Raw genomic sequence first — 27,923 nt, forward strand, 5'->3', positions numbered from 1 at the left:
TAAGATACCATTTTTAAAAGTTAGAAGAAACAAACTAAGTTTTATTTTCAAATTCTAATTTTAATACAGACTGAACAAACAAACAAGCAGAAGTGGGAAAACTAAGTGTATAAGCAGACACAGATGTACCAAATGTAAAACAATGAGTTATTAACACAACTATTTACATGCATATTTACAAGCAACCCTTTTATATGTTTATTTTTAGTTAGTTGGAAAAAGATTTGACATTAGATAAAAACATTACTTAAATAGGGCCAAGATGGTACATTATAGTAAAAGTATTAGAAAAGTGGTCCTCACAGTATAGCAATTATAAAGCAGATGAAAACTTGAGTGACAAATACCTAGTAAAACTGTCTAGTAAAAAGTCGATGCAACCCATGCAATGAAATAAAAATGAGTAAGCCATATGAAGATCGCAGAGTAATACTGTAGGATGGTGGGAATGAAGTTAGTTGGGCAAAGCACACAAAAAACAAATCTTGAGTTGGAATAAATCCTCAATGAAGAGTCTTGGTTCCTTAGCTGGTGTTCTAAGCCCCACCCACCCCACATTAATGGCATTTTAAAAGCCCTTGGTATCAAATAGCATCTACATAAGTAAATAAGTTGTTTATATACTCCGAGACTTTGGTGCTAAAGATTTTCATGATTGTGATTAGTGCTTGAAACTCAATATATAGAGAATCAAATGCTAAACTAAAATAAAAGCTCTAATAGTCATATCTAAAAAAGAATGCTACATTTTTTGCAGTCATATGTTATTTCCAGACTAAGACTTTTTAACCTCAAGAAAAAGAAGTTGAACGATAAGCATCTAACCAGCTAGCAAAATTTTCTTTCAACATTTCATTTATTTCAAAATCGATTTTATTGCAGCCAAAACAGTAGAATTAACTGTACATAATAAAACTATTATATATATATACACATTTTAAGTTACAGGGAATAAAGTTTATTTTGGCAGGTAGTGTTAAACAAAATTAAAGTTGCATACATTAGTAACATAACTCAAAATCCTTAATTTGGTATAAGTCTGACACAGTTTCTTGCTTTCCTGTGTTCTTCTAAATCACCATACCTAAACTTAAAAAAAAAAAACAAAAAAAAAACTGATATCCTCAAATTTAACTTTACTGTTTTCGCTTGCGCTCTGATTCCAAACAAAACTTTTCATAAGCTTCTTCAATTTCTGGGTCCATCTCATCATCGATATCATCCAAATATCTATAAAAGAAGCCAAAAATGATTCATATATCTTGCTGTTTTTCAAATCCAAAAATGTCTGGAGATGTTAAATGCACTTTCCTAAACAGAATTTTGTTAGATTTTTAGATATGTTCACTTAAAAGTTAACAAAAGGCTTGACATATATAAGTTTACATCTTATTAATAGACACTTTAATTAGAATAATTTCAAATTTACCTATGACTTTTATCATTCCACCCAAAAAGTTTTATCCTTCCAGTGGTTATGCCTAATTAAAATCAAAACCTATTTCTGCTATGATTTCTGCAAGGCTATTTCTCACAAAGACGGGTCAGTTTCCCACATTATCTGAAGCCAGACTTGTGTAACAGAAAGCTACTTTTGAGATTATGTTATCCAGGTGGCCTTGTTCCCAAATACCAGGAGTTTAAAATGATACATAACATTGCAGCATAGTGGCACACTATTGTATAATCACAGCACTCGTAAGGGTGCCTACGTGGAAGTCAGAGGACAACTTTGTGAAATCAGTTTTCTATATCCACCTGACATGGGAGTTCCAGAAAGCAAACGCAGGTCATCAGGCTTGTGAAGCACATATTTCTGCCAATTGAGCTATCTTGCTGGCCTCCAAATGCCATTCCTTTCATAATTTTTCTTCTAGTTTAGTTTACATTCAAAACTCGGACACAACCTTCATTTAAAAAGTGAGCAATAAGGGGCAGAGAAGGATGGTTCTGAGTAGAGTAGCTGCTGTGAAGCATGGAGACCTGAGTTTAGCTCCCCACCACCCAAGTAAAAAGCTGGGTGTAACTCAGTGACTGTAACCCCAGATCTGGGGAGAAGAGACAGGCATATTCCTGCAGGTCAGCCAACCTACGTACCTCCTAGTTTAACAAGAGAGCCTAACTCAACATAATGTGGACAGTGACTAAAAGAGACATCTGACACCAGCCGATCTCTTCCACATGCATACACACATGTAAATTAACACACACACATGCATACACACACACACACACACAAATTATCAGTAGTGAAAAAGAGAATGAACTTACGGGTCACCAGCCCCTGATAAATCTGTTCCATTTTCTTCATAATCTGGAAAAAAGTCCTCTCTTTCAAGTAACTCTTGATACTTTTCTTGGTAATCTGTAAGAAAACACAGAAAAAGACAGAACACATAATTTTATGAAATGAGCAGTTTTTACCCCTATAAACTTAATGACTTTAATAGTAAAACTTACATAAATGCTTTCATAAAACCTATATTCTTAATTGGCTTGCCTTTGTTTTGTTGTATGCTCACAAACCTTAAAATATTTTGACATAATATTCTTTTAAATGTTAAATACACTTTACAGTGGTTACTAAAGAGTAAACCTAAGGTCTCCCTTATGGAACATAATCTACAACTGAATGGATAGCTCCCAATCTCTCTCTTTTTAACTTGTTACTATGTAGCTCTAGCTGTCCTGAAACTTCCTATGTAGACCAAATGGGCCTCAAGCTCACAGAGACACTCCAGGCTTTGCCTTCCAATTGCTGGGATTAAGGCATGTGCCACTACTCCTGGCTTAGTTTTTATCTTGAGCCAGGATCTTACTAAGATACCCAGGCCTGTCTTTTAAACCTCCTGACTCTATAGAGTAGCTAGGATTACTGACTTGCACCACATAGGCTAATCAATCTTTCTTTCTTTCTTTCTTTCTTTCTTTCTTTCTTTCTTTCTTTCTTTCTTTCTTTCTTTCATTTTTTGGAGACAGGGTTTCTCTGTATAGCCCTTGGCTGTCCTGGAACTCACTTTGTAGACCAGGATGGCCTCGAACTCAGAAATCTGCCTGCCTCTGCCTCCCAAGTGCTGGGATTAAAGGCGTGTGCCACCACGCCCGGCTTTGAATCTTCATTCTTGTTTTGAAAGGTTATTATATCACTGGGTTAGGGCCAGTTTTTTCCAAGACTGTCTTTATAAAACGCTAACTCAACATCAGGGGTTGGTGTCATTCCAATTTTGTCAGAATAGAGAAAATTTAAGCATAAAAATGTCCTGCTAAGGGGCTGGTGAGATGGCTCAGTGTGTAAGAGCACTGACTGCTCTTCCGAAGGTCCGAGGTTCAAATCCCAGCAACCACATGGTGGCTCACAACCATCCGTAACGAGATCTGGCACCCTCTTCTGGAGTGTCTGAAGACAGCTGCAGTGTACTTACATATAATAAAAATAAATAAATCTTTAAAAAAAAAATGTCCTGCTATAAGTCCTTGTGGTAAGATATATACTTTATCAACGGAGGCCTCAAGAAACTCCAGATGATGCACATACATGACAGCTTAGAGGCTCACAGAGGGTGCTGGTTTCAGCCACCAAGGGGTTTGGCACTTAAACATACATAGAGTGTTCAAAGCCCTGGGTCTGTGTAGAACAGGAAGTCAGAACTCATATACCTATCTCTCATTATTCATAAACATCTAAGGGTTGATATCTTAAAAGGATGGACCTAGAGAAGCAACAAACAGACAAAAACCAAAAAGAGGGGCTGGTGAGATGGCTCAGCAGTTAAGAGCACTGACTGCTCTTCCAGAGAGCCGGAGTTCAAATCCCAGCAACCACACGGTGGCTCACAACCATCCGTAATGAGATCTGATGCCCTCTCCTGGTGTGTCTGAGGACAGCTACAGTGTACTTACATATAACAATAAATAAATCTTTAAAAAAAAAAAAAACCAAAAAGAACAAAAAAGCACCTCAGCGGCAAACAAAATTTTGTTTTATGTTTGGGTTTGGAATGAGTCAGGCACTCTGGAGAAACTGTTTATCCAGAGTTTGTAAAAACAGAATTGACTTTGAATTTCTACTTGAAAGAAGCCTCAAGACAAAACCCAACCAAACAACCAAACAACAACAACAACAAAAAACTAACCTTTTCCAAGTTGTAGTGCCTGGCAAAAGCAATTCTAAAACTATTTTTGGTAGAGATCCTAAAACAACAGGTTTTCAATCAAGAAAACAAAAGGTTAAACCACCATGCATTCATATTGAAGAAGGTAGCAAGCCCAGTGGTTTACGAAAACAAAATGTGTGGAGATGGCAAAAAAGATAAGCTGAGTGAGTCCGTACCCAACACACATCTGGAAGACCAGTCTCTGTGCAATCCTCTTTCATTACTGTTGTGTAACTCTGAAGTAATTTCTCAATAGAGGTTTAAGAAAAGCAAAGACTGCCTATAGAATGATGAGAAAAAGGATTTGAAACTTTGAAAACGTCCAGGTAATGATAATTAATAATAATAAAAACCTGAGAAAACCAAAGTGAATCGTGAATCTCTATTATGAACAACTTTGACAAGATAGACACCAAAGAATCAAATGAAGAAAGATAACTCCAAAAAAAAAAATACTTGAAGAAAGAAGCTTTTTAAATTGTTTTGTAAAAGAGGGTCTTCCTAGCTGGGCAGTGGTGGCGCTCCCAGCACTTGGGAGGCAAGGCAGGTAGATTTCTAAGTTCGAGGCCAGCCTGGTCTACAGAGAAACCCTGTCTCGAAAACAAAACAAACAAACAAACAGACAAAAGGGTCTTCCACTGTTGCCTAGGCAGGTTTCAAACTCCTGTGCTCAACTTCCTGGTTTGGCCTCCATGCTCAAACTGTCCTAGCCAGCTTTAAGAGATTTGTCCTATTAGAAACAATGATTTACATAAGAATAGCTAAGAATGGACTATTGGTGAAGAAAGACAGATATACTAACAAAGAATACACAAGAATGAATAGTATTCAGAATACTATAGGCAACTTATTATAATGAAGAGAGAAAAAATAAGTTAATACCTGATGTTGAGACAATGCAGTGGAAAAATATTTAATACCTACTATAATCTCCATTTAAAAATTAGGTGAGTTAAAGGTTTAAATAGGAAAAACAGCAACATGATTTTCAGAAGAAAATGATAGTTAAGTAAAATCCAGTAAAAACAAGACTGATAAAACTCAAAGCATGTATATGAAAATACATCATATACACAATGGAAAGACAGCCACATAGCACAAAGGGATAAGCCCCATACCTGACCAAGATCATCTTTTTCTAGACTTTGTAAGGAATCACAAATTAGTAATACAAATGACCCAACAGAAATAGGGGAAAAAGCCAGTCAACAGGCAGTTTTCAAATGAAGACAAAACAAAACAAAGGTTTACACCCAGGAGAAATCCAGTATTATTAGCCATGAAAATAACTACATCCAATTTCATAGAACTGGACTGACAGAAGTTATGTCTGATAAGTATTGCCAAGAATGAAAAACAAAAGTCCTCTAAGACTGGGTTGGAAAACTAAATGGAATGATCAAAGCTGTTCAGCAACCCCACCCGTCTCAGTGAGGCTGAAGATGCTCACACCTGTAACTTAGGTCTACGTCCTCATCCTAAAGAGACTCCTTTTTGCCAGGAGCATGGGACACAGTCAATGCTTGTTACTTAGAGGAAACAACCACAAAAATCCCAGTTATAGCTGGCTGTAGTTTGTACGAAATCAGAACTCTCAGATTACAGTTCCACTTGTCACAACTACTGCATTTTTTTCTGTAAATAACCCTTTACTGGAAGGTATGCAGAGATTTGGATTTCAATTAACTCTGAATTGTAGATACTAATGCAATCTATAAGTACTAACATTAAATAAGCTACCGACTATTCAGTCAACTAGAATCACCTTTGCCTTCTATCCTAATCATCTGAAATTTTAAGATGAAAACAAACACTAAGAGGAGCACAAAATAAAAATGGCGGCACTTAATGGAAGGATGAAATCTTTGACTGGGAAAGTAACAAGATACTACAAAGTAATTACTTAAACACGGTCTCAAGTAATCAACATAGGGCAAATTGTAACCCTACAATTTTAGAACATATGAAACCCACCAAAAAACCAAAACCAAAACAACAACATATTTTGCACTGACGAGTGATCTTATGTAATTTATCACTTAAGAAAAATGGGAAAGTGACTGAGACAACATACCTGGGTCCGCTGCAGTGAAAGGAACACCATCAGATGTATAAAATGTTGGTTCATTCTAGGATAAATCAAAATGATAAAAATAGGTACTCCTTTCAGAATACATTAGAGTAATATGGCCTGAGGTCAATCACCTGCAGTCAAATTATATAAGAAGTAACCCCCTAACTTCCCAACAACCCATACACTTTACTCGGCATGCATATGGTTCTTAGATTTCCATTTGTCATCTCACACTCTTGAGTCCTAGGCCCTGTTGTTCTGTTTGATCCCCCCCTGGCTGAACTGTGACTTAATGTTGACTTAGTTTAGTTCTATTTTCTTTTTCTTTCTTTTTTTTTTTTTTTAATCCTGCCATTTTTAAAGAGTTTACACGCCTGGGGTTGAGTAGTCCTCTGTAGCTGCTTTACATTTGGTAATGTCAGAAGCTGCACGGTACAGAACATCTGAGATAAAGGAATTTGGTTATAATGCTGACTCAAGCCCATGTATTATCACTGTTTCTTGACAATGGTTGAATCTTGATTTAGTCTCCTTTTCACTAGGGTCTCTTTTATTTATGTGATATGCTGGCTCCTATGGCAATAAAAAATTTAATGGGCACTGAATTATGATAATAGCTTTATATAATTCAAACAGTTTCCAAAGTAGAATTCATCATGTGGTAGTTTGAACAAGAAGGGCCCCCACAGGCTCATATGCTTGCATACTTGGTTGCCAGTTGGTGGAACTGTTTGGGAAGGATTAAGAGGTGTGGTCTTGTTAGAGGAGGTGTCACTGGGGGCAGGATATGAGTATCATTCCCAGTGTGCTCTGCCTTCTGTATGTGAACTGAAGTAAGAGCTCCCAGCTGTTCCTGCCTGTGTCTTTGCTCTATCATAGACTCTAACCCTCTGGAACTATAGGTCCAATTAATGCTTTCTTTTTAAGTTGCCATGCTCATGGTGTTTTATGACAGCTATAGAGACATAAACTAAAACAAAGCATTAAGTGAAACTTAAAATATAAACACTGGCATACCATGAAGTAGTTAGGGTCATTTTCAGGGGTAGCTTCTCTGTATGTTGAAGTTGCATGGACCCTACCCCAGTTACTTGATCGAAGTTCAACAAGCTTCAAGAGCATTTGTTTTACATCTCTACAGATAAAAAGTTTTAAAAAAATTAATATGCATCTACAGCAAATGCTATCAGGCTCTATAACATTTCCAGTGACTTAAAATGCACAATTTATTTAACATAGGTACCCAATGCTTTAAATTTCTAGACACTTTCAAGGACATAATTCACTGTATTATTTTTACTTTAAAAAAGGAAAATCAAAACAAAACAAAACAAGCTTGAAGCTGGCCAGCCCTAGTGGCACACTCCTTCAATCTCAGCACTTGGGAGGGAGAGGCAGATAGATTATGTGTTTTTGAGGCCAGTCTGGCCTACTTAGCAAGTTAAAGGAAAGCCAGAACTATACAGTGAGACCCTGTCTTCAAGAAAAAAGCCAAACAGAACAACATTGAAATCCATTCCACTTTACTGCCTATGGTCGTGAATTACACTGGTCTCTTATATTACTTATGGCAGAGTTCACTGAGTAAAACACTGGGTCCATGTTTAAAATCTAAATAATTTTATTTCTCAATGAATTCATCATATCTTATCACAAAGAAAATCTTAAGTTTTTAGTTTTAAGTATAACTGAACAAAATTTACTAGAGAAACCATAGACAAAATACTGGATTGATCTATAAACCTTAATTTCTCTTTGAAGTATACAGATTAAGAAAATAATAGAAGACCAAGATCTACTTGCTTTTCCTACCTGCTGCAGTTTGCATCTAGGACAACATTTTCAATTCTCTGAATTATTTCTTCCATATCAGTTTTCCCCTTTTCCTTCCAAGTATCTTCTAAAACTGATCCTGTCAACTAAAAGTACAGATGTCAGTAAAAACAGGAATACAGTAAAGGAGAAATTTTAAAAATATATTAGGAAAAGGTGGAACTTAAAAAAAAAAGAAAATTAAATGGTTTGGTATTTCCAAGTATTCTCTGCCTACTATCTGTATCAGAGACCTCTACACCATCCCTATCTCTGCTTTTCTTTGACTAATTAGAAAATAAAAGTATAGGGCTTCACATCATAATTATTATCCAATAAGACTGGCCATTTAGGTTTGACAATCCCTTTTTAAAAAAATAATTAACAGTGGAGTATGACCTAAAAGTTGTAAATTGAAATACATACCCTTCCACCAAAATCAACAGCTGACTGTGGTGGTACACACCTCTAATCCCAAAACTTTGAAGGAAGAGGCAGATGGATCTTTGTGAGTTTGAAGGCTAGCCTCATCTACAGAGCTATTCCAGGACAGCCAGATCTACATAGTGATATCCTCTCCACACACACACACACACACACACACACACACAAACACACACAGTAATGTTTTTTAAAAAAAAATTAAAGATAAAAACAGGCCATTCAGCTGGGCGTGGTGGCGCACGCCTTTAATCCCAGCACTCAGGAGGCAGAGGCAGGCAGATTTCTGAGTTCGAGGCCAGCCTGGTCTACAAAGTGAGCTCCAGGACAGCCAGGGCTACACAGAGAAATCCTGTCTCAAAAAAACCAAAAACAAAATCAAAAAACAAAAAATGCAAAAAAACAAACCACCACCACCAACAACAACAAAAAAACCCAGGCAATTCACAAAAACAATCAAATAGCTTATACGCATGAAAGAATGGTTAAATTGACTTGTTGATTAGATAACTTCAAATTATAGTGAGGGTATTATTATTATTATTCACTCATGGCAAACCCAACTGATCATATTCTCCCCTGGAATATGGAGAAAGGTATACTCATTCATTACTAGAGGGGGTATAGTGCAGTTCATCAAACTTTGATGTTAACTGTTGATATAAAATACCTATGCTCATCAACCCTTTGAATCACTTCAAAATTTAAAAAGTATCTGTAGGGGGCTCGACTCAGTGGTTAAGAGCACCAACGACTGCTCTTCCGAAGGTCCTGAGTTCAAATCCCAGCAACCACATGGTGGCCCACAACCATCCATAATGAGATCTGACGTCCTCTTCTGGTGCGTCTGAAGACAGCTACATTGTACTTATGTATAATAATAAATAAATCTTTAAAAAAAAAAGGTATCTGTAAAGAGATAATGAAAGACTACTAGCAATGCTATAGTAGCCAAATGAAAAACAGCACAAATTTTTATTAAAATAATGGATGAACAATGTATTTAAATACAACAGAATACTAAGAAGTTACTCAATACAGAGCTAAATCTCTCTGGAGTGATTAAGATATTTCATCTGGGAGTCAAAAGTAAAAAAGCTGAAATAGACTAAGAACATTTTTGTAAGGAAACGTTTATAAACAGAGATAGATAGGGAAGGGAGTTTACAAATGAGTGGGGGTGAAGGAGTTCCATTTTTCCTTCTAAATTAAATCCTTATAAACACACTATACTATGTTATTTCTAACTTATTTGAAAGCCAAATGTAAGATAATTATGTAACTTTAAAAACTTAATCTTGAATTTGTGCACTACACATATTTTCCTCCTTCTACCTAACCCAGACCCTGATTGATTGATTGATTTTATGTATGTGCGTACACTGTAGCTGTATTCAGACACACCAGAAGAGGGCATCAGATTTCATTGCAGATGGTTATGAGCCTCCATGTGGTTGCTGGGAATTGAACTCTGGACATCTGGAAGAACAGTCAGTGCTCCAAACCACTGAGCCATCTTCCCTCCCCAGCCCACTTTCCTTCTTCTAAATTACACATCAAGTGGGTAAAAGTTACAATTAAAGAGTATAAGCTGATAAGATGGCTCAACTGGTAAAGGCACTTGCAGCCAAGTCCTACAGAGTTCAATTCTTAGAATCTACAAAATAGGAAAACAAACCCTCAAGTTGTCTTCTGACTACACAAAAAATGTTAAAAAAAAAAGAAAAAAAATGAAAAAACAAACAAACAAAAAACCAACCTTTAGCAATTTTACTGCACAAATTAAGTTGTCATCCATAGGATTAGAGAACAGAGCATTCAGCAGTTCCCGAAGACCAACCTGAAGAATATCTGCTCTTGTAACTTGTCCATTTGTTCCTTTAATCTTTAGGAGAAAAAAACAGACAAAGCAACAATACTAAAATGTGATATAGACACATAAAAATAGCCTTGAAGGTTGCAAAAATAGTATTTGGGTCAAATATACATATAAAAAAATCACAGGAATACATTTAACTTCATCAAATTAAGTACAATTGTTCTCTACATAATTAAGACCTCTAATAAAACTGCAAATCACAGGCAAAATTTAATTTTTACTCATCACACATAAAACATAAATAAGTCCACTTCAATACTGCTGCTTCACTAAACATGCTGTAATTTAGGCTACCATTTAAAAAAAAAAATTAAGTTTTTATTTATTTATTTATTTATTTAACGTGTTTGGATGTTTTGCTTAAATGAATTTCTGTGCCTCCTGCTCAAGGAAGCCAGGAAGGAGGAGTTGGATCTTATGGAACTGGTCAAACAGACATTTGTGAGCCACCAATTGGGTGCTGGGAATCAAACCCTGGTCCAGTGGAAAAGCAGCCAATGCTCTGAAGCACTATGCTATTTTCCAGCCCCAAGGCACCACATTTTAATAACAAAGTATTCTATTTTGCTTTCATACAAGTTAAAATACCCCCTTTTTATATTAGACAATTTCACCTGCTAGACAAATTTATGTGTAGGACCAATGCTTTGCTTTCATACTCCTCATAGAATGAGCAGTCTTATCATTTCCACAGGAGATGCTAAGTGGCTTTTTTGTTTTTGTCTTTAGAGACAAGGTTTCTGTGTACCCCTGGGTGTCCTGGAACTCACTCTGTAGACCAGGTTGGAACTCATAGAAATCCACCTGCCTCTGCCTCCTCAGTCCTGGAATTGTGCACCACTACCACCCAGCTTGGAATTGCACCCTCCCTCTCTTCTCTTCTCCTCCCAGTCCCACCCTTCCCTTCTCTGATGAGAAGGGAAGTCCTCCTGGCCCCCCCACCCACCATGGGTACCAACCTACCCTGGCACATTAAGTTGCAGCAGGAGTAGCACATCAGGTACATCTCTAAGTGACATTTTAACATGACTTCATAAAACAAAGATTTATTTTCTGTGCATGTTTTTGCCTACATGCATGTATGTACATTGGGTGTGGTGTCCACAGAGGCCTGAAAAGAGTATTTAATTCCCTGGAACTGGAGTTGCAGACAGCTGTCAGACACCCACATGGTGGCTCTGAGTCTTCCACAAGAGTAGTACCTATCTTTCCAGCCCCCTTAACGTGACTTAATTTAATTAAGGCACATTTAAATTGGTGTTCTTACTTATCTTACAAACAAATGAAACTGAAAAAGGAACACACTTAAGACTTTTACAATGTTATCTATCCTCTTATGGTTAGAATAACCCAGCACTGAAGCTGTGTGTGGTACCCAGGCCTGTAAGTCTAGCTAGCACTTGGGACCCTACAGTAGGAAGAATGCTACAAGGGTGATGCCAATCTAGCTGACATGTTAGCTTCCTGAGAACAGAAGGACTTTTAAAAGTTCAGTTATTTTGTAACATCCTGCTCATGAACAGAGAAAAATGTTATCCGTGTTCCACTCAAATGTAATTAGATATGAAAAGACTTGCTTTCTCTCCTATCTCTCTCCCTTCACTTTTGTTTCACTTTGACAGGGCCTCACTACATAACCCAGACTAATCTAAAACTCAGGATTTCCCCCAAGTGCCAGGATTGCAGGCAGTTATCACCTGGCATCATTGCACAATTTTTTCCTCATTTTATTTTTGATGTTGCAAAGTTAAAATGAACAAAATCCCTTCCTGGAAGCATTTTATGTATTCGAGCCTTAAGTCCTAATAAGAAGAAATGCTCTCACCTCCAGGTTAAGATATAGTTCTCCCAGAAACAGAACAAATGCATGAAATCGTTTTCGAGTCACTTCATCCCCTTTTGCAGCTTGGTCTTTAGCTTCATACTCCGTCCTGCACCTAATGAAGACATCTTTTATTATCTCATTGTTTTGTCTCTTCAACAGTAAGACAAGCCGGTGCATGTCAGTCTGTTTATCCACAGCAATAAAGGCAACACAATGACAACCCTAACCTCTCCAAAGGCTGCAGTTTTAAGAAAATGATAGGAACAGATGCAATAAAACTATTAGATTTTTGCAATAATAATAAAGACTTCACAAGGTTCAGAACATTCTAGTACTAGAAATATGAAGAAAAAATTATGTCTAGTAGGTTTTTTACTAAGGAAGAACTTAAATGTTTTCTTTTTTTTTTTTTTTTTTTAAATAAGAATGTATGTGTGTATCTAGTTTACCTGAAGGGTTAAAAAAAAAGAATCCTTAAGGTCTTCTCTTCTCTTTTCTTTTTTTGTGACACTGGAGACCGAATCTGAGCCTTGGGTACATGAGGCAGGCAACAATAAGCTGTCTTTCCAGCCATATGTAATATTTTTTTAGATAGGTTTTTTTTTTTTTTTTTGCTAAGTTGTCCAGGCTGGCCTTGAACTTAGAATGTTACTTAGTAGAGCCCTCAACTGACAATCTTCCTACTCTACCTTCCCAAGATCTGAAATTAGATTTTGCACTACCATATCCAACTAAATATATTACTCTTATACTTCCCATTTTACATTATCAGATTATAATGAGGGTAAAAATACTAATTAAATAGTATTAAGACCTCTAATAAAACTGCAAACCACAGGTAAAATTTAATTACCTCAAACTCTCACCAGTTGAAACCACAAGTCCAAAGCAATTAATTTGTCTCTATTTCCAATGGAGATCGAAGGTGTCAAATAGCAGACTTTCTCTTGCTCCATTTTCCCCTAACTTGGTCCACTTGCCTCATATAGTGATGAACAGAAACCTTGGAGTTTATTACACTCACAGTTCCAAAGCATCTGAACTAATAACAATCCATCTACCATAGAGTCGAGAGGGGAATTACGGTGTTGGCTACTATTACTAAAATGGATGTTTAGAGGATTTCATTTTAGTGGGTTTTTTCTTTCTTTTTAAATAGATGAAGTAGTAAGAAATGCCAGTAGAAGTGATTTGTTTTATAAAATTGATGTTGATAGTTCTCTTTTTACAAAGGACAAAGGAGGAGTCTGGACTGAATGTTTTCCAAATAGCCAGCTTATGATAGTTCCTTTTTTTTGTGTGTTTTAAACTTTCTTCCTCATCTTTTTTTAGACAAAGAAACCCTCTATTTCCCAAACACTTACTGGGCAGTGTGAAATAACAAGAAACTTACAATTCTAATTATCACAGCTATAGCCTAATTAATAAACACTGTCTTTTGAGTCAAATGCAGTAAAGAGTTGTTATCTTCTCAAACATATTAAAGGAATTTCTCACCAGAAGATACACATAGGAGGGCTAGTAATCAAAGGGCTAATGACAATTCAACTATCTAAACTTTTTTCTACTTTCTTTCCTGTTACAATTTTGTAGTTAAATTTGATAGATTTTTTTTTCTTTTATAAATTTCTAAGACCATTAGATATTAAGACACAGTGATGTGCCCAAGTAAATCCTTACTGCCATACATGGATGATTTCCCAGGTGAAAGACCCTAAGTCTCTAAGAGCTAACTATTTTCAGTGATAAGAACCTGTGCTTATTTCACAAAGGTCAAAGAACAAAGACCAGACTTCCCCGCAATACCACTTAACTTCACTCGGTCCTTTTCAAACTACTAAGACATATACTTTTAAGGGTAGCATTGTGCTGTTTCCCATTCATATTAGCAGCACTTTTTCAAATCAGTGTCTTTGATAGTATTACAGCACTGTAGGAGTTCACAATTGGAAAGAAAACTCAGAACAAAGAAAACTCAAACAAAGATAAGTTGAATAAGGTGGCCTTTCTGGTATCATACCCTGCTTCTATTCTACCTTCTCTGTCCAGATACGGCAGATTGTACTTAATTACAGTAGTTTTTAAAAGTATATGTAACTATCATTTTTATTTTTCCAATCTGTATTTATCCAGAGCTATTTGAATTTTTTTTTCTTAAAACTTGACTATTTTTATGTGTCTGGGTGTTTGCCTACATGTCTGTGTACCATGTGCATGCATTGATCACAGAAGAAAAGAAAAGCAGGCCAGGACTGGAGTTACAGATAGCTGTGAGCTGCCATGTGGTGCTGGGGATCAAACCCAGGTCCTCAGGAAGAGCAGCCAGATGCTCTTAACTGCTGAGCCATCTCTCCAGCCCCACTAGGCTTTTTTTTTTTTTTTTTTTTTTTTTAAACTCATTCTTAGAGAGCTCCTTAACTAATGCATAAAAAGAGCTCACCACGTGGTTGCTGGGAATTGAATTCAGGACCTCTAGGAGAACAGTCAGCGTTCCTAACCACTAAGCCATCTATCCAGCCCTGATAATAAACTTATTAAACATGAAAACAACCTTATTGCTAAGGACCACTCAAAATGATGAGAATTTGTTTTAAAAAACAAAATCAGTTATATATATATACATATATATACACACACACACACATATATATATATATATATATACATATATATATATATATATATATCGATCTCACTCTGTAGCCTAGGCTGGAAGGCAATTTAGTGTGTATCTCAGGCTAGCCTTGAACTTAAAGCAATCCTGGCTCAGGTATGAGCTACCACACTCACTTTAAGAAAATTAGTTTTCCCTTGTACTTCCGAATCAATGGCACCTCTTAAATATGTAATAAATACCAACACTGTTTTGTGATTCAAGCACTAATCCTACACTGTAGCAAGGTATACAGCAAAGAACATTTGACAAGAATTGAGAACTATTTAGACCAGATAATTAAAATTTTAGAGCTCTTAAAATAGCTATTAAATAGCAATTAGAAAGACAAGAACAAGTGACAGATGGAACATAATGAAAAGTGCAGATTTAAAGCTCAAGTTTAATAATGCAGTGTGATGCAAGTAGTAGTTCAAATCAATCAAGAAAAAAAACGAATTGATCATTTTTATCTAACTTAAATTCCCAAACCAAAACTACGGATGTGCCTAAGAAGACATCAGCAATCATTTTTGATGATTCTGGGAAACACATTCCTAAATTCAAAACCAAAAGCAAAGGCTATTATAGGAAAAACTGACATACTTGACTGTAAGGTTTAAATATTTTGGAAATTAGTCTGGTTTGCCTATGTTTCCCTGGAACTCTCTATATCATAAGGTCTTTAGAAAGTATCAATGGTCAAATTTTATTATGTGTAATTTATGTTCACACTGACCTTTGAAGTAGCAATTGGCGGAAGTTGCCACTCTGTGGACTAATTGTCAGATGATGGGACAGGTAATTACACAGGCGAGCTCCCATGTAAGAGAAATTTGGGATAGACGTGGCCTTTTAAAAAGAAAAATTTTGTATGACATAAATACATTATCATCAATTCAAACACTTAGCAATATTTTATGGAGGAAACCATTTTGGCTACCAAAATTAACTATATAGTATATAAAAAAAGGGTTTTGTTAGGCATAAGGAAATTAATTCTCCCACCTAGCCTTATACTAAGAACCACAGTACAAAGAAAAATGTTTAAGGCAACTTCTCCGATTCCTCATTTACCTGAGGTTACCAGAAAACAATTAGAAAATGTCTTCATGTTAACCCCTTTTTGCTGAAAATACAGAGATGTAGAAAGTTGCTTGGTAACAATTATGAAAGATGAAAAAGAGAAACCAAACTATTGATCAGTGTTGCTTCTCAGGGTAAGAGCACACACTTTGGGACCTAGCAAGTCCACAAGACACCCAAGTTTTCTGCTTTGTGACACTGGCCACTACTAAAACCTCCCTGAGCTTCAGTCTGACACACAAAAGTGTAACAGTCCTGGCATGACATCTCAAAACACTTGGAATAAAAAGAAAATCAAAACAACGAAGCCACTTAAAAAGAGAATGAAAAAAACAACCAGAATATACTACATCTGGAAGAGAATGTGATGTAGTGAAAACAGCACCTAAGAGATCTGACTTCAGTTGTAGATTTTAGAGAACAGCAGACAACACAGTTCACCACCTCATGGGAGAAAGGAAAACACACACTGGGGTGTTAAGAAGCCTAACTAAGGTCACAAAGGTAATCAATCATAGATCCCAGTCTAACAGTTGGGCTGAAGCCCCTCCAGCCTCTTCCAGATGAATTTACAAGAACAGACCAAGTCACTTAAGCATCTCTGCTCAGGATGTATAAAGTATACAGAAGAGTAACACTTTCAGCCACTGAGTTAGATTATTTGTAGAATGCTTAGCATTATTAGAAACATAGCAAGTGCTTTATAATTATGCTTTTTTATTTCTAGGGCTGTTTTGTTTTGTTTTGTTTTGTTTTTTGTTTTTTGGTTTTTTTTGCTCTTACATTTGGTTCATTTCAGGGAAAACACCAACAACACTGATTTCTCCTTATAGAAATCCAAAGTAATCTAAATGTCTGCTTTTCCCATTATTGGCTAAGAAACTTTAGCATCTGGGAATGCAAAACTTGACATCATCTCAAATGTAAAATTTGGAGATCCAATCAGAATTGTTAGTCAAGAAGACGTATTTCTTTTTTTGAAGATTTTGTCATATATACATATATATATGTGTATATACATATATATATGAATGACATATATGTATATATATGGATGAATATACTATAGCTGTCTTCAGACACACCAGAAGAGGGCGTCAGATCTGATTACAGACAGTTGTGAGCTACCATGTGGTTGCTGGGATTTGAACTCAAGACCTCTGGAGGGACAGTCAGTGCTCTTAACCGCTGAGCCATCTCTCCAGCCCCAAGACTTATTTCTCTCCAGGCTAATTTTTCTTCTTTGGTTTTCTGTGGTAGAATTAAGCTATATATGTCAATGATTAAGACAGCCTTACTCATCTTGATACTAAGGGTGACACTACCTCTTAGAAGTTAGAGTGATGACTTGTGTATTACCTTTGTGTACGGTCTTCTATACATGATAATTCTTTGGGAATAGTAAAAAAGAAAGTTCTTTAACTTTTTTATTTTTAAAGATTTATTTATTTATTATATGTAAGTACACTGTAGCTGTCTTCAGACACTCCAGAAGAGGGCGCCAGATCTCGTTACGGATGGTTGTGAGCCACCATGTGGTTGCTGGGATTTGAACTCTGGACCTTTGGAAGAGCAGTCGGGTGCTCTTACCCACTGAGCCATCTCACCAGCCCCCCAGTTCTTTAACTTTTAAAATTTCACTGAAGGCAATTTTAAAAATAAAGATTTTGGGGGGAAAAAAAGATACCACTGTCTAATACAGTGAACCCTTATAATGGTATTACTGTGCCACTGCTCATTATGTGATGATAGAAGCTAAATATTGTATGACACAGACATATCAACTGTGAAGTCTTTAAGGAATTAAGATACGAAACCTAAGAGTGGGCATGGTCAAATCCTACAGCCTGGAAAACAGAAGCAGAATTTCCATTAGTTTGAGGCTAGCCTGTGATAGACAGTGAGTTCCAGGCCAGCCGGAAATACAGTTGAGACCTTCTCAAAAGCATATGAATACACAAACTAAGACAAGAACAAACGTTTGGAACTTAATGTTTGACTATTTTGCAGTCTGGCTTATTTTTATTTATCTCAGTGCTGAGGACTAAATTCTGGGCTCTGTACTTGCCTGGTCAGTACTTGGCCACTGAACTCAATCCTCAACACTTTGAGGATTTTCAAAGAGAACTCATTTGTGAGGCAAAAATTCTCAATTTTTCTTTCCCCTTCTCCAATAATGCTACACGATTAAACACAGAGGGGAAGACCCTACAACTGTTTTGTGTATATTAGTTTCAGATGCTACAAAATGGGAGTATGTGGATGCTGGTGTGTGATTCTTGTGTAGATTTCCTTGTCAGAGCCTAAACCCTCTGTACTACTAATTGTGTGTACAGAGCATTGGCTAAGCCAATAAGTACAGCTTCTATAGACTGTGGCTATACAAGCCAATTGATGGTATAGCCTGGCTCTAGCCTGGGATCTCTTAACTATTCGAATTATAGGCAGACTTCAAAGCTCCTATTAACCATAAAGCATTAATGAGTATGGATGAAACTGACAGTGACCTAGTCTCTTTCAAAGAGTATTCACATCTTGGGCTCCAGGAAAACTACCAGGCCACCCCAGCTTGAGCCTACCTACCTGTTGGTAGATAAGTTCCACAAGTTCTTGCAAAGCATCGTCTGTTGTGACCCATCCATTCAGGGTTTCTGCAAACTGTTCAATTTCTGTTTCAAAACTACCAGGCTGTTCTGTCAGATGATTCAGAAAATCCTGAACGTACTCTGATAGAGTGGGGTAATCCTCACAACCATCCTCATAGGATTCCTACAGTTCAAAAATTAAAACAACAAAAAACAGAATAAAACAATTTAATCCATGAAGCCGGCAAGACAAGCAAGCAGTGGCTTTAAGTTGAGGTTGTCTCTAGCAATGACTTTTGTTTAGGGATCGCCCATAACTTTAAAGAACAGAAACTTTAAGTGCACTCAGCTATTCCTCTCCCTTCCTAACCTAAGTGTTTTTTTAAAAAGATGTTTCATTAAGACCAAGAATTGTCTTTTCAATCCTGTCAGACGTTCCAATATGACAGAGAAGTTTAAAGTAACTTCGCTATAATAAGCAATATAAAAAGAAAGACTCTAGTTACAGATAAAATAAGATCTACTTACAAATTTGCATTAAAAATGATGGAAAAAGGAAGACAAAACATATAGAAACTAGAATTGCCAACCCTGGAATATTTACTATACTATTCTATTCTGTATAACCTTGTATGTGTTTAAGATAACATCTATATCGAAAGAAAAAAATACCTCCCAAAATTAGTACGCTATGTCATCTATTTGTTGATTCCCAAGGAAGGAGAAACATATTGAAATGTTTAAGTATAAAATTACATCATAACGTACATGGCAGGAGACTTTCTGGCTGTTTTATGCAATTTCTAACCAATCTGGATAGTAACCGTAGTCTTAAAATACTATTTTTCCCACTGAAATATTCAAGTTTTGGCAGCTGCTAACCTTGTAATTAATGCCAGGAGTCTTGATAGAATTATGCAAAATTATATAACAGGCTAGAATAACATCCTTCTTGCTCTCATCACATGGAATACTATCCAAAGCATGCTAAAGTTTATCTGTTATGCTCAAATACTACATTGCTTGATGAGATTTATCCTTTTCCAAGTAAACTCAAATTAGAAATAGTAAGTAAAATAGAGAAGCAGTTTATGAAAGACTATAAGTTCTAGAGTCAGCGAGTACAAAAAATAGCACACAAGGTCAAACTTTCCTGTGATGGAACTGTTCTTTCTGGTAAGACTGTACCCCCTAGCCTTTCAAGAGACACACCAAGGTGTCTCACAACCATCTGTAATGGGATCCGACTCACTCTTCTGGTGTGTCAGAAGACAGCGACAGTGTACCCACATACATTAAAAGAGAGACAGACAGACAGACAGACAGACACACCAGTAACTCCAGCACTAGACTGATCGATCAGTAGCTGTTCCAGGTCAGTCTAGACTACACAGGAAGACTGAATCTTAAATCAAACCGCAAACTGAGTACCTGCTAAGTAACAAACTGTATAGGTGCTCAAAGTACTTCTATGATACAATATCTGCAAGAAAAATTAAAGTTCTCTTCTCATAATCCCTTGATAAAAGGCACATTCAGATGTGGAAGTAAGTATAGAAAGCATGGCCAGACAGAGTCTTGAGAGAGCACATCTGGGAGTTGGTAGACAAAAGTTCAGTGGTTAAGAGCACTTGTTGCTGTCGCGGAGGATGTGGGTTTAGTTCCCAGCACCCACATGGCAGCTCATAACCACCTGTGTAACTCCTGTTCTTGGGGATCCAATGGCTTCCTCTGACCTCTGCAGGAATGCATGTGGTCCACATATACTACTTGTTCACAAAACATCCATACATATAAAATAAAACAGATTATTAAAGTAGGAACTAACACCTGAACTGACAAAACATGCAAAACAAAATCCCCTCCCAACTTGTCAGAAATTGGTGGAAAGATATCCTATGCAGAGGCAGATGCAGAATGTTGGTTCCAAAGAGGAAGAGACTTGGCTTGATACTTTTGAGGAAGAAAGTCAGTAGTTAAAGCAAAGGACTGAGGAAGGAATGGTGGCTGGTAAGTTAGTTAGATCATGATTGGTTTTGGGGGGCAGACTAAGGAGACTAATTAGATGCAGGGGGGAGTTTATACAAAGAAAAGCTGCACACAACTTGAATAAGTTGTATATGATAATAAAGCTAACTAAAAATTGTACTTTTATATTCTACACTATTCCCAAAATACCTATATCTTTGAACACAAATTTGACATTACATAAATGTTTGTTACTAAAAAACATATCTAACAATTTATAAGCAAGATATTGGTTAAATTACATTTATATAATGTGCTTTCATATAGCCACTTAGGAAAACAAGACAAAATTTATATATACCTAACATATAACTTACATATATGGCAGGATAGACATATCCATCCTTCTAGAAACAGTCCCAAGATAATTTGTTAAATAAATATATAATCCTTTTTAAAAAAGAAAAGAAGAAGAAGAAAAGGATTTATTTGTACAGACCTAACATTTCTGCAAAGCTAAATAATTTAACAACACATCTGGAGTAAAAACATGTTCATATTATCAATACTTCCACTTTATTGAAAAGTTGTAAAAGCAGTTAAGCATAAAAACATACACATTAATATGTGTATTACCTATCTCAGCATTTCAGAATTAATAAAGTTTTGGTGTATATGACTAGTTTTAGAGATATCTTATTAACATAATGACAAGGAGTCTGAAAACATTGGCTGAAGCAACTTATTTTCCTATCAATTGTCATTCACTGCAACAAAAGCATAGTTTACAGTGTCCACTATTTCAGCTTTATATAAAGTCAGAACAACTCTCTAAAATAGAACTCAAGTCTGGTAAGTAAAGCACAGCTGCCTGCATACAGAGCAGAGGAGGGACTAGATTCTCAACAAAGGGTCCCTCCCATGCTTGAGTCAAAGCCTGCAGCACTTCCCTAGCACCAGACCTTTTCAGAGGATCCTTCTGTCTTCAACATGCAGACACTAACTTCTAGGTGAAGAATAATTTTTCAAGCTTAGTTTTCTTAGAATTCTATGGCAGGAGATGATGAGGGACCACGAATCACAACTCTAACTGTCATGAAGACAGTCACTCTGCACTGCTCTGTTAGGAGAACCTAATCCCAGGCAATGGGGAGGGACCTGAGCAGAGACTGACACTGTGTGTGGAGTAATTCAGACTACTTAGGTTAACTGGACTAAACCACGGGAGGATGGGGAGGGGAGTCAACACAACTACGTTTCTGCCCAAACCTTGTCAGAAAAAAAGATCTAGAGAAGATAATTGTTTTATACTTTAATTTAAACGTGAGATCCTTATGAAGTTAAAAAAAATGGAGCTAAAAAGCCTGGAGTTCTAAAGAATGAGATCTAAGGGTTATTTGTACATGAGAAAGTGAGTATCCGAATCTGGGAGCAGGGAGGACTCAAAGGAGGTAGTAAAGTGGAAAGCATTAGAGGCTATGCTCTGAGAAGGATGATGGAGAAATATCAACTCGGAACTCATAGGGCAGGGAAGTGAGGAAAGGGACGCTCAGTGTCAGGCTATAGGTGAAACTCTGAAAAAAGAATGTTGATTGCAAAGTCTTGGAAGTAAAGGAGATTATACACAAAGACAGAACAAAACTAGTAATATTAAGAATGTACTTCTAGCCAGGCGTGGTGGCGCACACCTTTAATCCCAGCACTTGTGAGGCAGAGGCAGGCGGATTTCTGAGTTCAAGACCAGCCTGGTGAGTTCCAGGACAGCCAGGGCTATACAGAGAAACCCTGTCTTGAAAAACAAAACCAACAAACAAAAAAGAATGTACTTCTAATATAATTATAAAAGAGATTTTATTAAAGGCTACAAAAGGTAACTTTGACATATACCACAGGGCATAGCACAGTCTTTTAAACTGAACAGATTATTATACTGTGTTGGGGCCTAAAGTGAAGGCAGGTTAAGATGACTACATATTTCAAAAACAGAGAAGTATCATTATATTACCAACATACCTAGAGGGATCAACTGCAGAGATTTGCACTCACTGAGCATTACATAGTACCAACGATAATTTTTAAGAGAGAGAAAAAAAGGCCACAGTAACTTGAAGGAAGATACTTTTAGGGGGAAAAAAAAGCTTTTTTGATGGTGATGGTATGGTGATCAACACTAACATTTTCATCTCTTAACAAGTGCTTGATGAGATCCTATATGGAATCTTTTTACTGGTAAGTAAATTATGGTTAAATATTCATAGTCATGTTAATTTGTTTAAGAAGCACCACAAAGAGATGGATATAGTAACTTGCTAAGATAGTATGAAAGGGAGGAAATTCTAGCAGCAGAACTAGAGGAAATACTTAAAATTAAGAGCACAGAGTTTTAAGGGAACTAAAAAGGCACAGCAAAAACCACCATAAAGGTTTACTATGTGCATGCATGTGTGCACATTTGTGGGTGCATCTATGCGTGAAAGTCAGAGGACAACTTGTGAGAGTTGGTTCTCTCCATCATGTGGGTTCCAGGAACTGAACTTAGCTTGGCAGCGAGTGCCTTTACTGTGGTGCCATCTCACTGAACCAATTATGTATAAAAGAACAGATTCAAGGGATTTCTGGAAGCAGGAAGATTTCTAGAGAAGAGCGTCCATAAAGACCGTTTCTCTGCTTTGTACACTATGACCAGTGCTTGACCCAGCATAAGTATTGAACTATATGTTGAATGTGTGAATCTAGCTTTCTTTGGAACATGGCAATTATACAGAAAAGACTTCCTTAATAGGAACTTATCTGAAGAGCTCGGACAAATGAGAATTCCCTTGTTCTGTTCTAAATGGACTGAAAAACATTTAACCTGGACAATGAGTAAATACTAGTGTAAATTAGTAAGGTTGAGAAAATGTACTGGGGCAGAGTAGCAAGCCCAAGCTCTTACTTATCCATGAAATTCAGGAGAATTACAACAAAGAAGTCATATGCAGGGAAGAAACTGTAATTATGCTCCTGTTATGCTTCAACCAATTTTGCTTTCAGAATCCCAGTCCACTATGGCTATTTCTTATCATTGAACAGAAACTAGGAAACATAGGCTTTTCAATATCCAATTTAAATGTTGGCAACTAATTAAAACAATCTTTAAAACAAAATGTCAGACAGGGCCAAAGAAACTTCTAGTTCATAATTTGTTTTGGTACACTAAATAGAGAGATTGCTGCACTAATAAATATACTAAAGAACTCTTAAAATACAATACTGATTCAAAGGAAGTGGTGGAGGGGTAGAGAAGATAGCTTGGTGGCTAAGAGCATGTAACACGGGATTGGAGGGATTGCTCAGTGGTTAAGAGTACTGGCTGCTCTTCCAGAAACTGGGGTTCAATTTCCAATATCCACATGGCGGATTACAGTTGTCATATATAATTCCAGTTCCAGAAGATCCAACACCTTCACACAAACATATATGCAGGCCAAAAGCTAATTCACATAAAAATAAGTCATTAAAGGGGAAAAAAGGAGCATGTGTCACTCCTACAGAAGACCCAATTCCTTTCCTAACATCCACATTGGCCATTCACAACCATCTTGTAAATCCAGCTCCAAAGAGATCTGGCCTGTCTGGCCTGCTCAGACAAGTGCACTCACCTGCACATATTCACAAACAAATGTACTTATAATTTGAACTTTACTCAGGACTTTGAAAAGGAAAAATAAAAAAAAACCCAAAACTGTTTTGCTCCCATGATAAAATAGTCCACAGCAACAGGAAGTAAAATAAATGGGTAGCTGGTTTGGGCTGCTAAAAAGTAAATAATCATAAGAGTTTATTCAACTACTCAAGCTCTTTAATGGTTCTTTCCCTTTGTGAGCCAAGTACAACTTTGACAACATGCCAAGCCACTCTTATTTCCTTTTCCTGACAATGGCTTTCTTCTCCACATCAACTGTTCTCCCTGCCATATTCATACTGTCCTCTGTCTCATTCCAAAGCTAAAAGATGAATGGAGGGTCTATCTCTACAAAATGTAGTCTCCACACTGATCAAACATAAAGAGAACCAAAAACAGATTGCAAGAGGTATGTAGTCATTAACTTTAAGAGACCATAACTACTGGGGTGGCTAAACAGAAAAATAACAAGTGCTGACTAGAAAGAACAGAAAGTAGCAAATCAGACACAGTGAGGAATGTAGACTGGGAAGGTCTTCTTAGAGACAATAGCTGATTCTATTAAGGTTGGCTACTGCAATTCTACTTTTCCATACCAAGAAGAAATAAAGGCATATGTCAGTCAGGATACAGACAGACAGCACAATAGCCCCAAAATAGAAGCTCTCAATTGATAAGCAAATGGAACCTTGACACAGTTAAGTGATGTGAATAAATTATCTCAAATTATTATGTTATGATATAAATTTAGACATAGAGTTAGAACAACAATCTAAAAAACTTCATTTATATAAGCTTTGAAAAAATACTTTGTATGTCCAAATGGTGAGCCAGTACTCATGCAAATACTGGGAACAGGCCAGCACAGGAGAGGCTGAGGTAGGAAGAGGATATCAAGTTCAAGGATAATTAGGAATACAGATCAAAACTATCTAACGAAACAAAACAAAGCTTAGTGGTTACCCTTGGGCCTGAGTGATAATTCTAGGGATGAATGAGGCTTATCGGATGTTGATACTTTTCTATTTGGCTGTCATAGTTGTCTTGAGTGGTAACTTTGAGCTGAGCCTTGTTCATATGGTGTTATCCAGTAAATCAAAGAGAGAGAGAGAGAGAGAGACTTCGAGCTAAGGTATTATTACCAATCCTCTTTTCAATTCACCACTATTATTCCCTCCCCTTTCTAATGTTAATCTCTATGCACTGACTCACAAGCACAACGAATTTCTTCCTATACATTTCAACCATGTGTTATGCTTCCTGCTAATATGAAAACTAGGACTAATTAGGATTTGCTGCAATATTGACAAAGATTTAAAGTGTGGAAAGTTCTTTAAGCCTATGCATATTATACTTATGTAAACGCTTTGCCAGAATTGCTTACATATTAAGCATAGAGACGTTATACCTGTAATTCCAGGTTTGGGGGGCTGAGGCAGGACAACTGCCTTGCCTGCCTCAATCCAAACAGAATGACAACAACAACAAAATAAAGACAGTAAGACCCAATCAACCAAAAAAAGTTTACAATATTTCTGCATACTACATGTAACCCGCAACAAAAACATTGTTTTAAAAATAATGGACAAACACTCAATATTCAGGATACTTCCTATTTACAGCACATCTATTTACTTCAAGGACACACAGAAGAAATATTTTGCAATGTGAATAAAATCAAATTAAAGGAACCTTTCCTGGCTGCTCACTGTATAGGTTATCTGGAAGATTCAGAAGTGGATTTTAGTTTTATAAATTGAAAATATGCTTGACAATGGGCTTTTCATACCAGGTTTGTTATCTTATTTATTCTTTCTAAGTACTAGGAACACAACAGTGAAATGAGCCGGGGAGAATTCCTAGACTCACAAGCTTACATTCCAGTATCTCACACATAACTGCAAACTATATTCTTGAATCATGACTTCGCTGAATAAGATATTTCTGTGTGTAGTACTGAAAGCAGCCAGCATACTCTAGTGAAAAGAATAACCACTTTATTCTAATAGTTTTAACACAAGACTTGTAGGGGTTTTAAAAAAAAAAGTACTCACTGTATAATTAGAAGAATAACCTGATGGGTAAAATTCGGGGGCGTTCGCAGACAGCTTAGACATTAACACAGGAGCCACAACCACCTGGGGCTTAGCCATTGCTGACTCCGAGTTCTGCTGTGGGATTTTATCCTGTGAACTAGGTGGAGCTCTCTGGGGCTTCGTTTGTTCTGAGAAAGAAAAAGGCAAAAGAAAAAAAAAAAAAAAAGAGAGAAAGAAAGAAAAAAAAAACAGTGCTAGATGTATTCATTCCTTTGTATATAGCAACTTACTACAGACTTAGAAACCGTCTGAGAACTTCCGATTTTAGGAGTTAAATACAAAACAAAACAAACCGTAAGATCGTACAAAGAGCTTGCAAAACTGAACAATAGCCTTGCTTTGGTTCGTGAGTGCACGTACCTGCCTCCAAAAACGGAGCTTCGAGGGCTTTTCCCACCCCTTCCCCCCACCCCTCTCTCGAAAGGAGTTGGTTAAGAAGTGAATGCTCGCCTGGGGCCCAGGTTCACTAGGGGGAGGTAGGCGATTCTGACTTCCTCCCGGGACGCCAGACCGAGAACCGAGCCCCGGCCCCTCCCCCAGCCGGAGCGCACAAAGGATTCCAGCCACCACCTCCTTCCAAACCCAGTTCCTGGCTAGTCCCTACCCCGTGCCGAGCGGGCCCCTCGGGGAATGCTTTCGGAGAAGCAGGGGGCGGATTCGGCGCGCCGGGGCTCGGCGTGCGGGAAGGCCCGCGGGGGAAAGCTGGCCCAGGAGCACCGGGGCCCCTCGAGCTGCTCCGTACCTGGGAGCGCCCCAGGCCGGGGAGGCCGCGCGGAGCCGGCGGGGGCCTCGCTCTGGGCCCCTGGCGGCGGGGCGGTCCTGGGCTGGCGCAGCGGCGGCGGCTGCAGGAAGCCCGGGGCTTTGGGCTGCGGCGGCGGCGACTGGTGCTGCGACCGCTCCGCAGGCCCCGCTCCGTTCGGGAACCCGCCGCCCTCAGGCCCGCCCCCTCCGCGGCCCAGGAACAGGCCCCGGCTCCGGCCCCGACCAGCACCTGGAGCCCGATCGAAACTGTCCGACATGCTCCTTGCTCTCCAACCAGGGGTGCCGCCGCCGCCGCCGCTGCTCTGACTAGGACTCGCGGGAGGCGCCGCGGGCCGCCTGTCACCGCCGCGCCTCACTCAGGCCTCATGGAGGAGGCCGGCGGGCCCTGCTCGGTCCTCCGCGCTCCGGGCCCCCGCCGACGCGCCGCAGCACAGCGCCCGACTCCCTTCGGCTGCCGGACGCTCTCCCTTAAGTCCCGCTTCCCCCCGCCCGCTCGCTTGCCCGCCCGCGGCGCAGTGGGGCCGAGGCGGGTCACAGCGGCCCCCCGCGGCCCGGAGGCCCCAGGCACGGTTGCCCTCCCGCCCGCCGGCGACGGCCGCTCGCGTTCGCCGATGGCTGGCGGGCGGGCAGCCGCGGCTTACCCCCGCCGCTTGGACCAGCGGCGTCCGGACTAGCTGGCGGCTCCGCTGACGGCCGCGTTCGGTGGTCTGGGCTCTCGGGGGTCGGGCTGAGGGACAGTCGTGGGCGAGGGGGGACGCTTACCGGGCCACTCCGACCTCCTCGCTGGTCCCTCCGGAGAAAAGTGCGAGACTGACGGTTGGTGGCGAGGAAATCATCCGGGGGGAGGGGGCTTGGGCGCCGCGCCAGGGTTCGCCGACGCGCACCTCAGTGGGCGCGCAGGTGTGCACAGGGAGAGCGCTCCGG

The 27,923-nt window shown here is 38.5% G+C and overlaps 2 protein-coding genes across 4 annotated transcripts in view; one reads left to right on the forward strand and one right to left on the reverse strand.

The window, feature by feature from the left end:
• Positions 1 to 1,102: 1,102 nt before the first annotated feature.
• Paip1 (poly(A) binding protein interacting protein 1) lies at positions 1,103 to 27,854 on the reverse strand. Of its 3 annotated transcripts, none has more exons than XM_085830804.1 (11): positions 27,762 to 27,854; positions 26,196 to 26,365; positions 18,508 to 18,693; positions 15,578 to 15,690; positions 12,186 to 12,297; positions 10,241 to 10,366; positions 8,041 to 8,147; positions 7,246 to 7,363; positions 6,229 to 6,283; positions 2,272 to 2,365; positions 1,103 to 1,230 (listed from the first exon to the last, which is right to left on the reverse strand). In XM_085830804.1, the coding sequence occupies exons 2-11, from the start codon at positions 26,292 to 26,294 to the stop codon at positions 1,137 to 1,139; spliced, it is 1,104 nt and encodes a 367-aa protein (XP_085686930.1). In that variant the 5' UTR covers positions 26,295 to 26,365; positions 27,762 to 27,854; the 3' UTR covers positions 1,103 to 1,136. The 3 variants fall into 3 exon arrangements, with proteins under 3 accessions (XP_085686930.1, XP_085686928.1, XP_085686929.1); XM_085830802.1 differs by lacking the exon at positions 27,762 to 27,854 and adding an exon at positions 26,980 to 27,484; XM_085830803.1 differs by lacking the exon at positions 27,762 to 27,854 and adding an exon at positions 27,229 to 27,483.
• Positions 27,797 to 27,923, forward strand: part of Nnt (nicotinamide nucleotide transhydrogenase) — a 108,703-nt gene continuing 108,576 nt past the window's right edge. Inside the window, exon 1 of the mRNA XM_029468546.2 lies at positions 27,797 to 27,815. The gene's annotated coding sequence lies outside the window, so the exon portion shown is untranslated. The remainder of the gene's footprint in view (positions 27,816 to 27,923) is intronic.

Source organism: Mus caroli, unplaced genomic scaffold (assembly GCF_978045245.1).
Source record: "Mus caroli unplaced genomic scaffold, Mus_caroli_1 scaffold_15, whole genome shotgun sequence".
NCBI lineage: Eukaryota > Metazoa > Chordata > Mammalia > Rodentia > Muridae > Mus > Mus caroli.

Excerpts from the sequence above, each read along its gene's own strand:
- Paip1 (XM_085830802.1), bottom strand. The coding sequence starts at position 27,256 with ATGTCGGACAGTTTCGATCGGGCTCCAGGTGCTGGTCGGGGCCGGAGC. Across the intron at positions 18,694-26,195 it reads GTTATTCTTCTAATTATACA|GAATCCTATGAGGATGGTTG; the intron begins GTGAGTACTTTT and ends TTTGAACTGTAG. Across the intron at positions 8,148-10,240 it reads GTGCAGTAAAATTGCTAAAG|TTGACAGGATCAGTTTTAGA; the intron begins GTTGGTTTTTTG and ends CTGTACTTTTAG.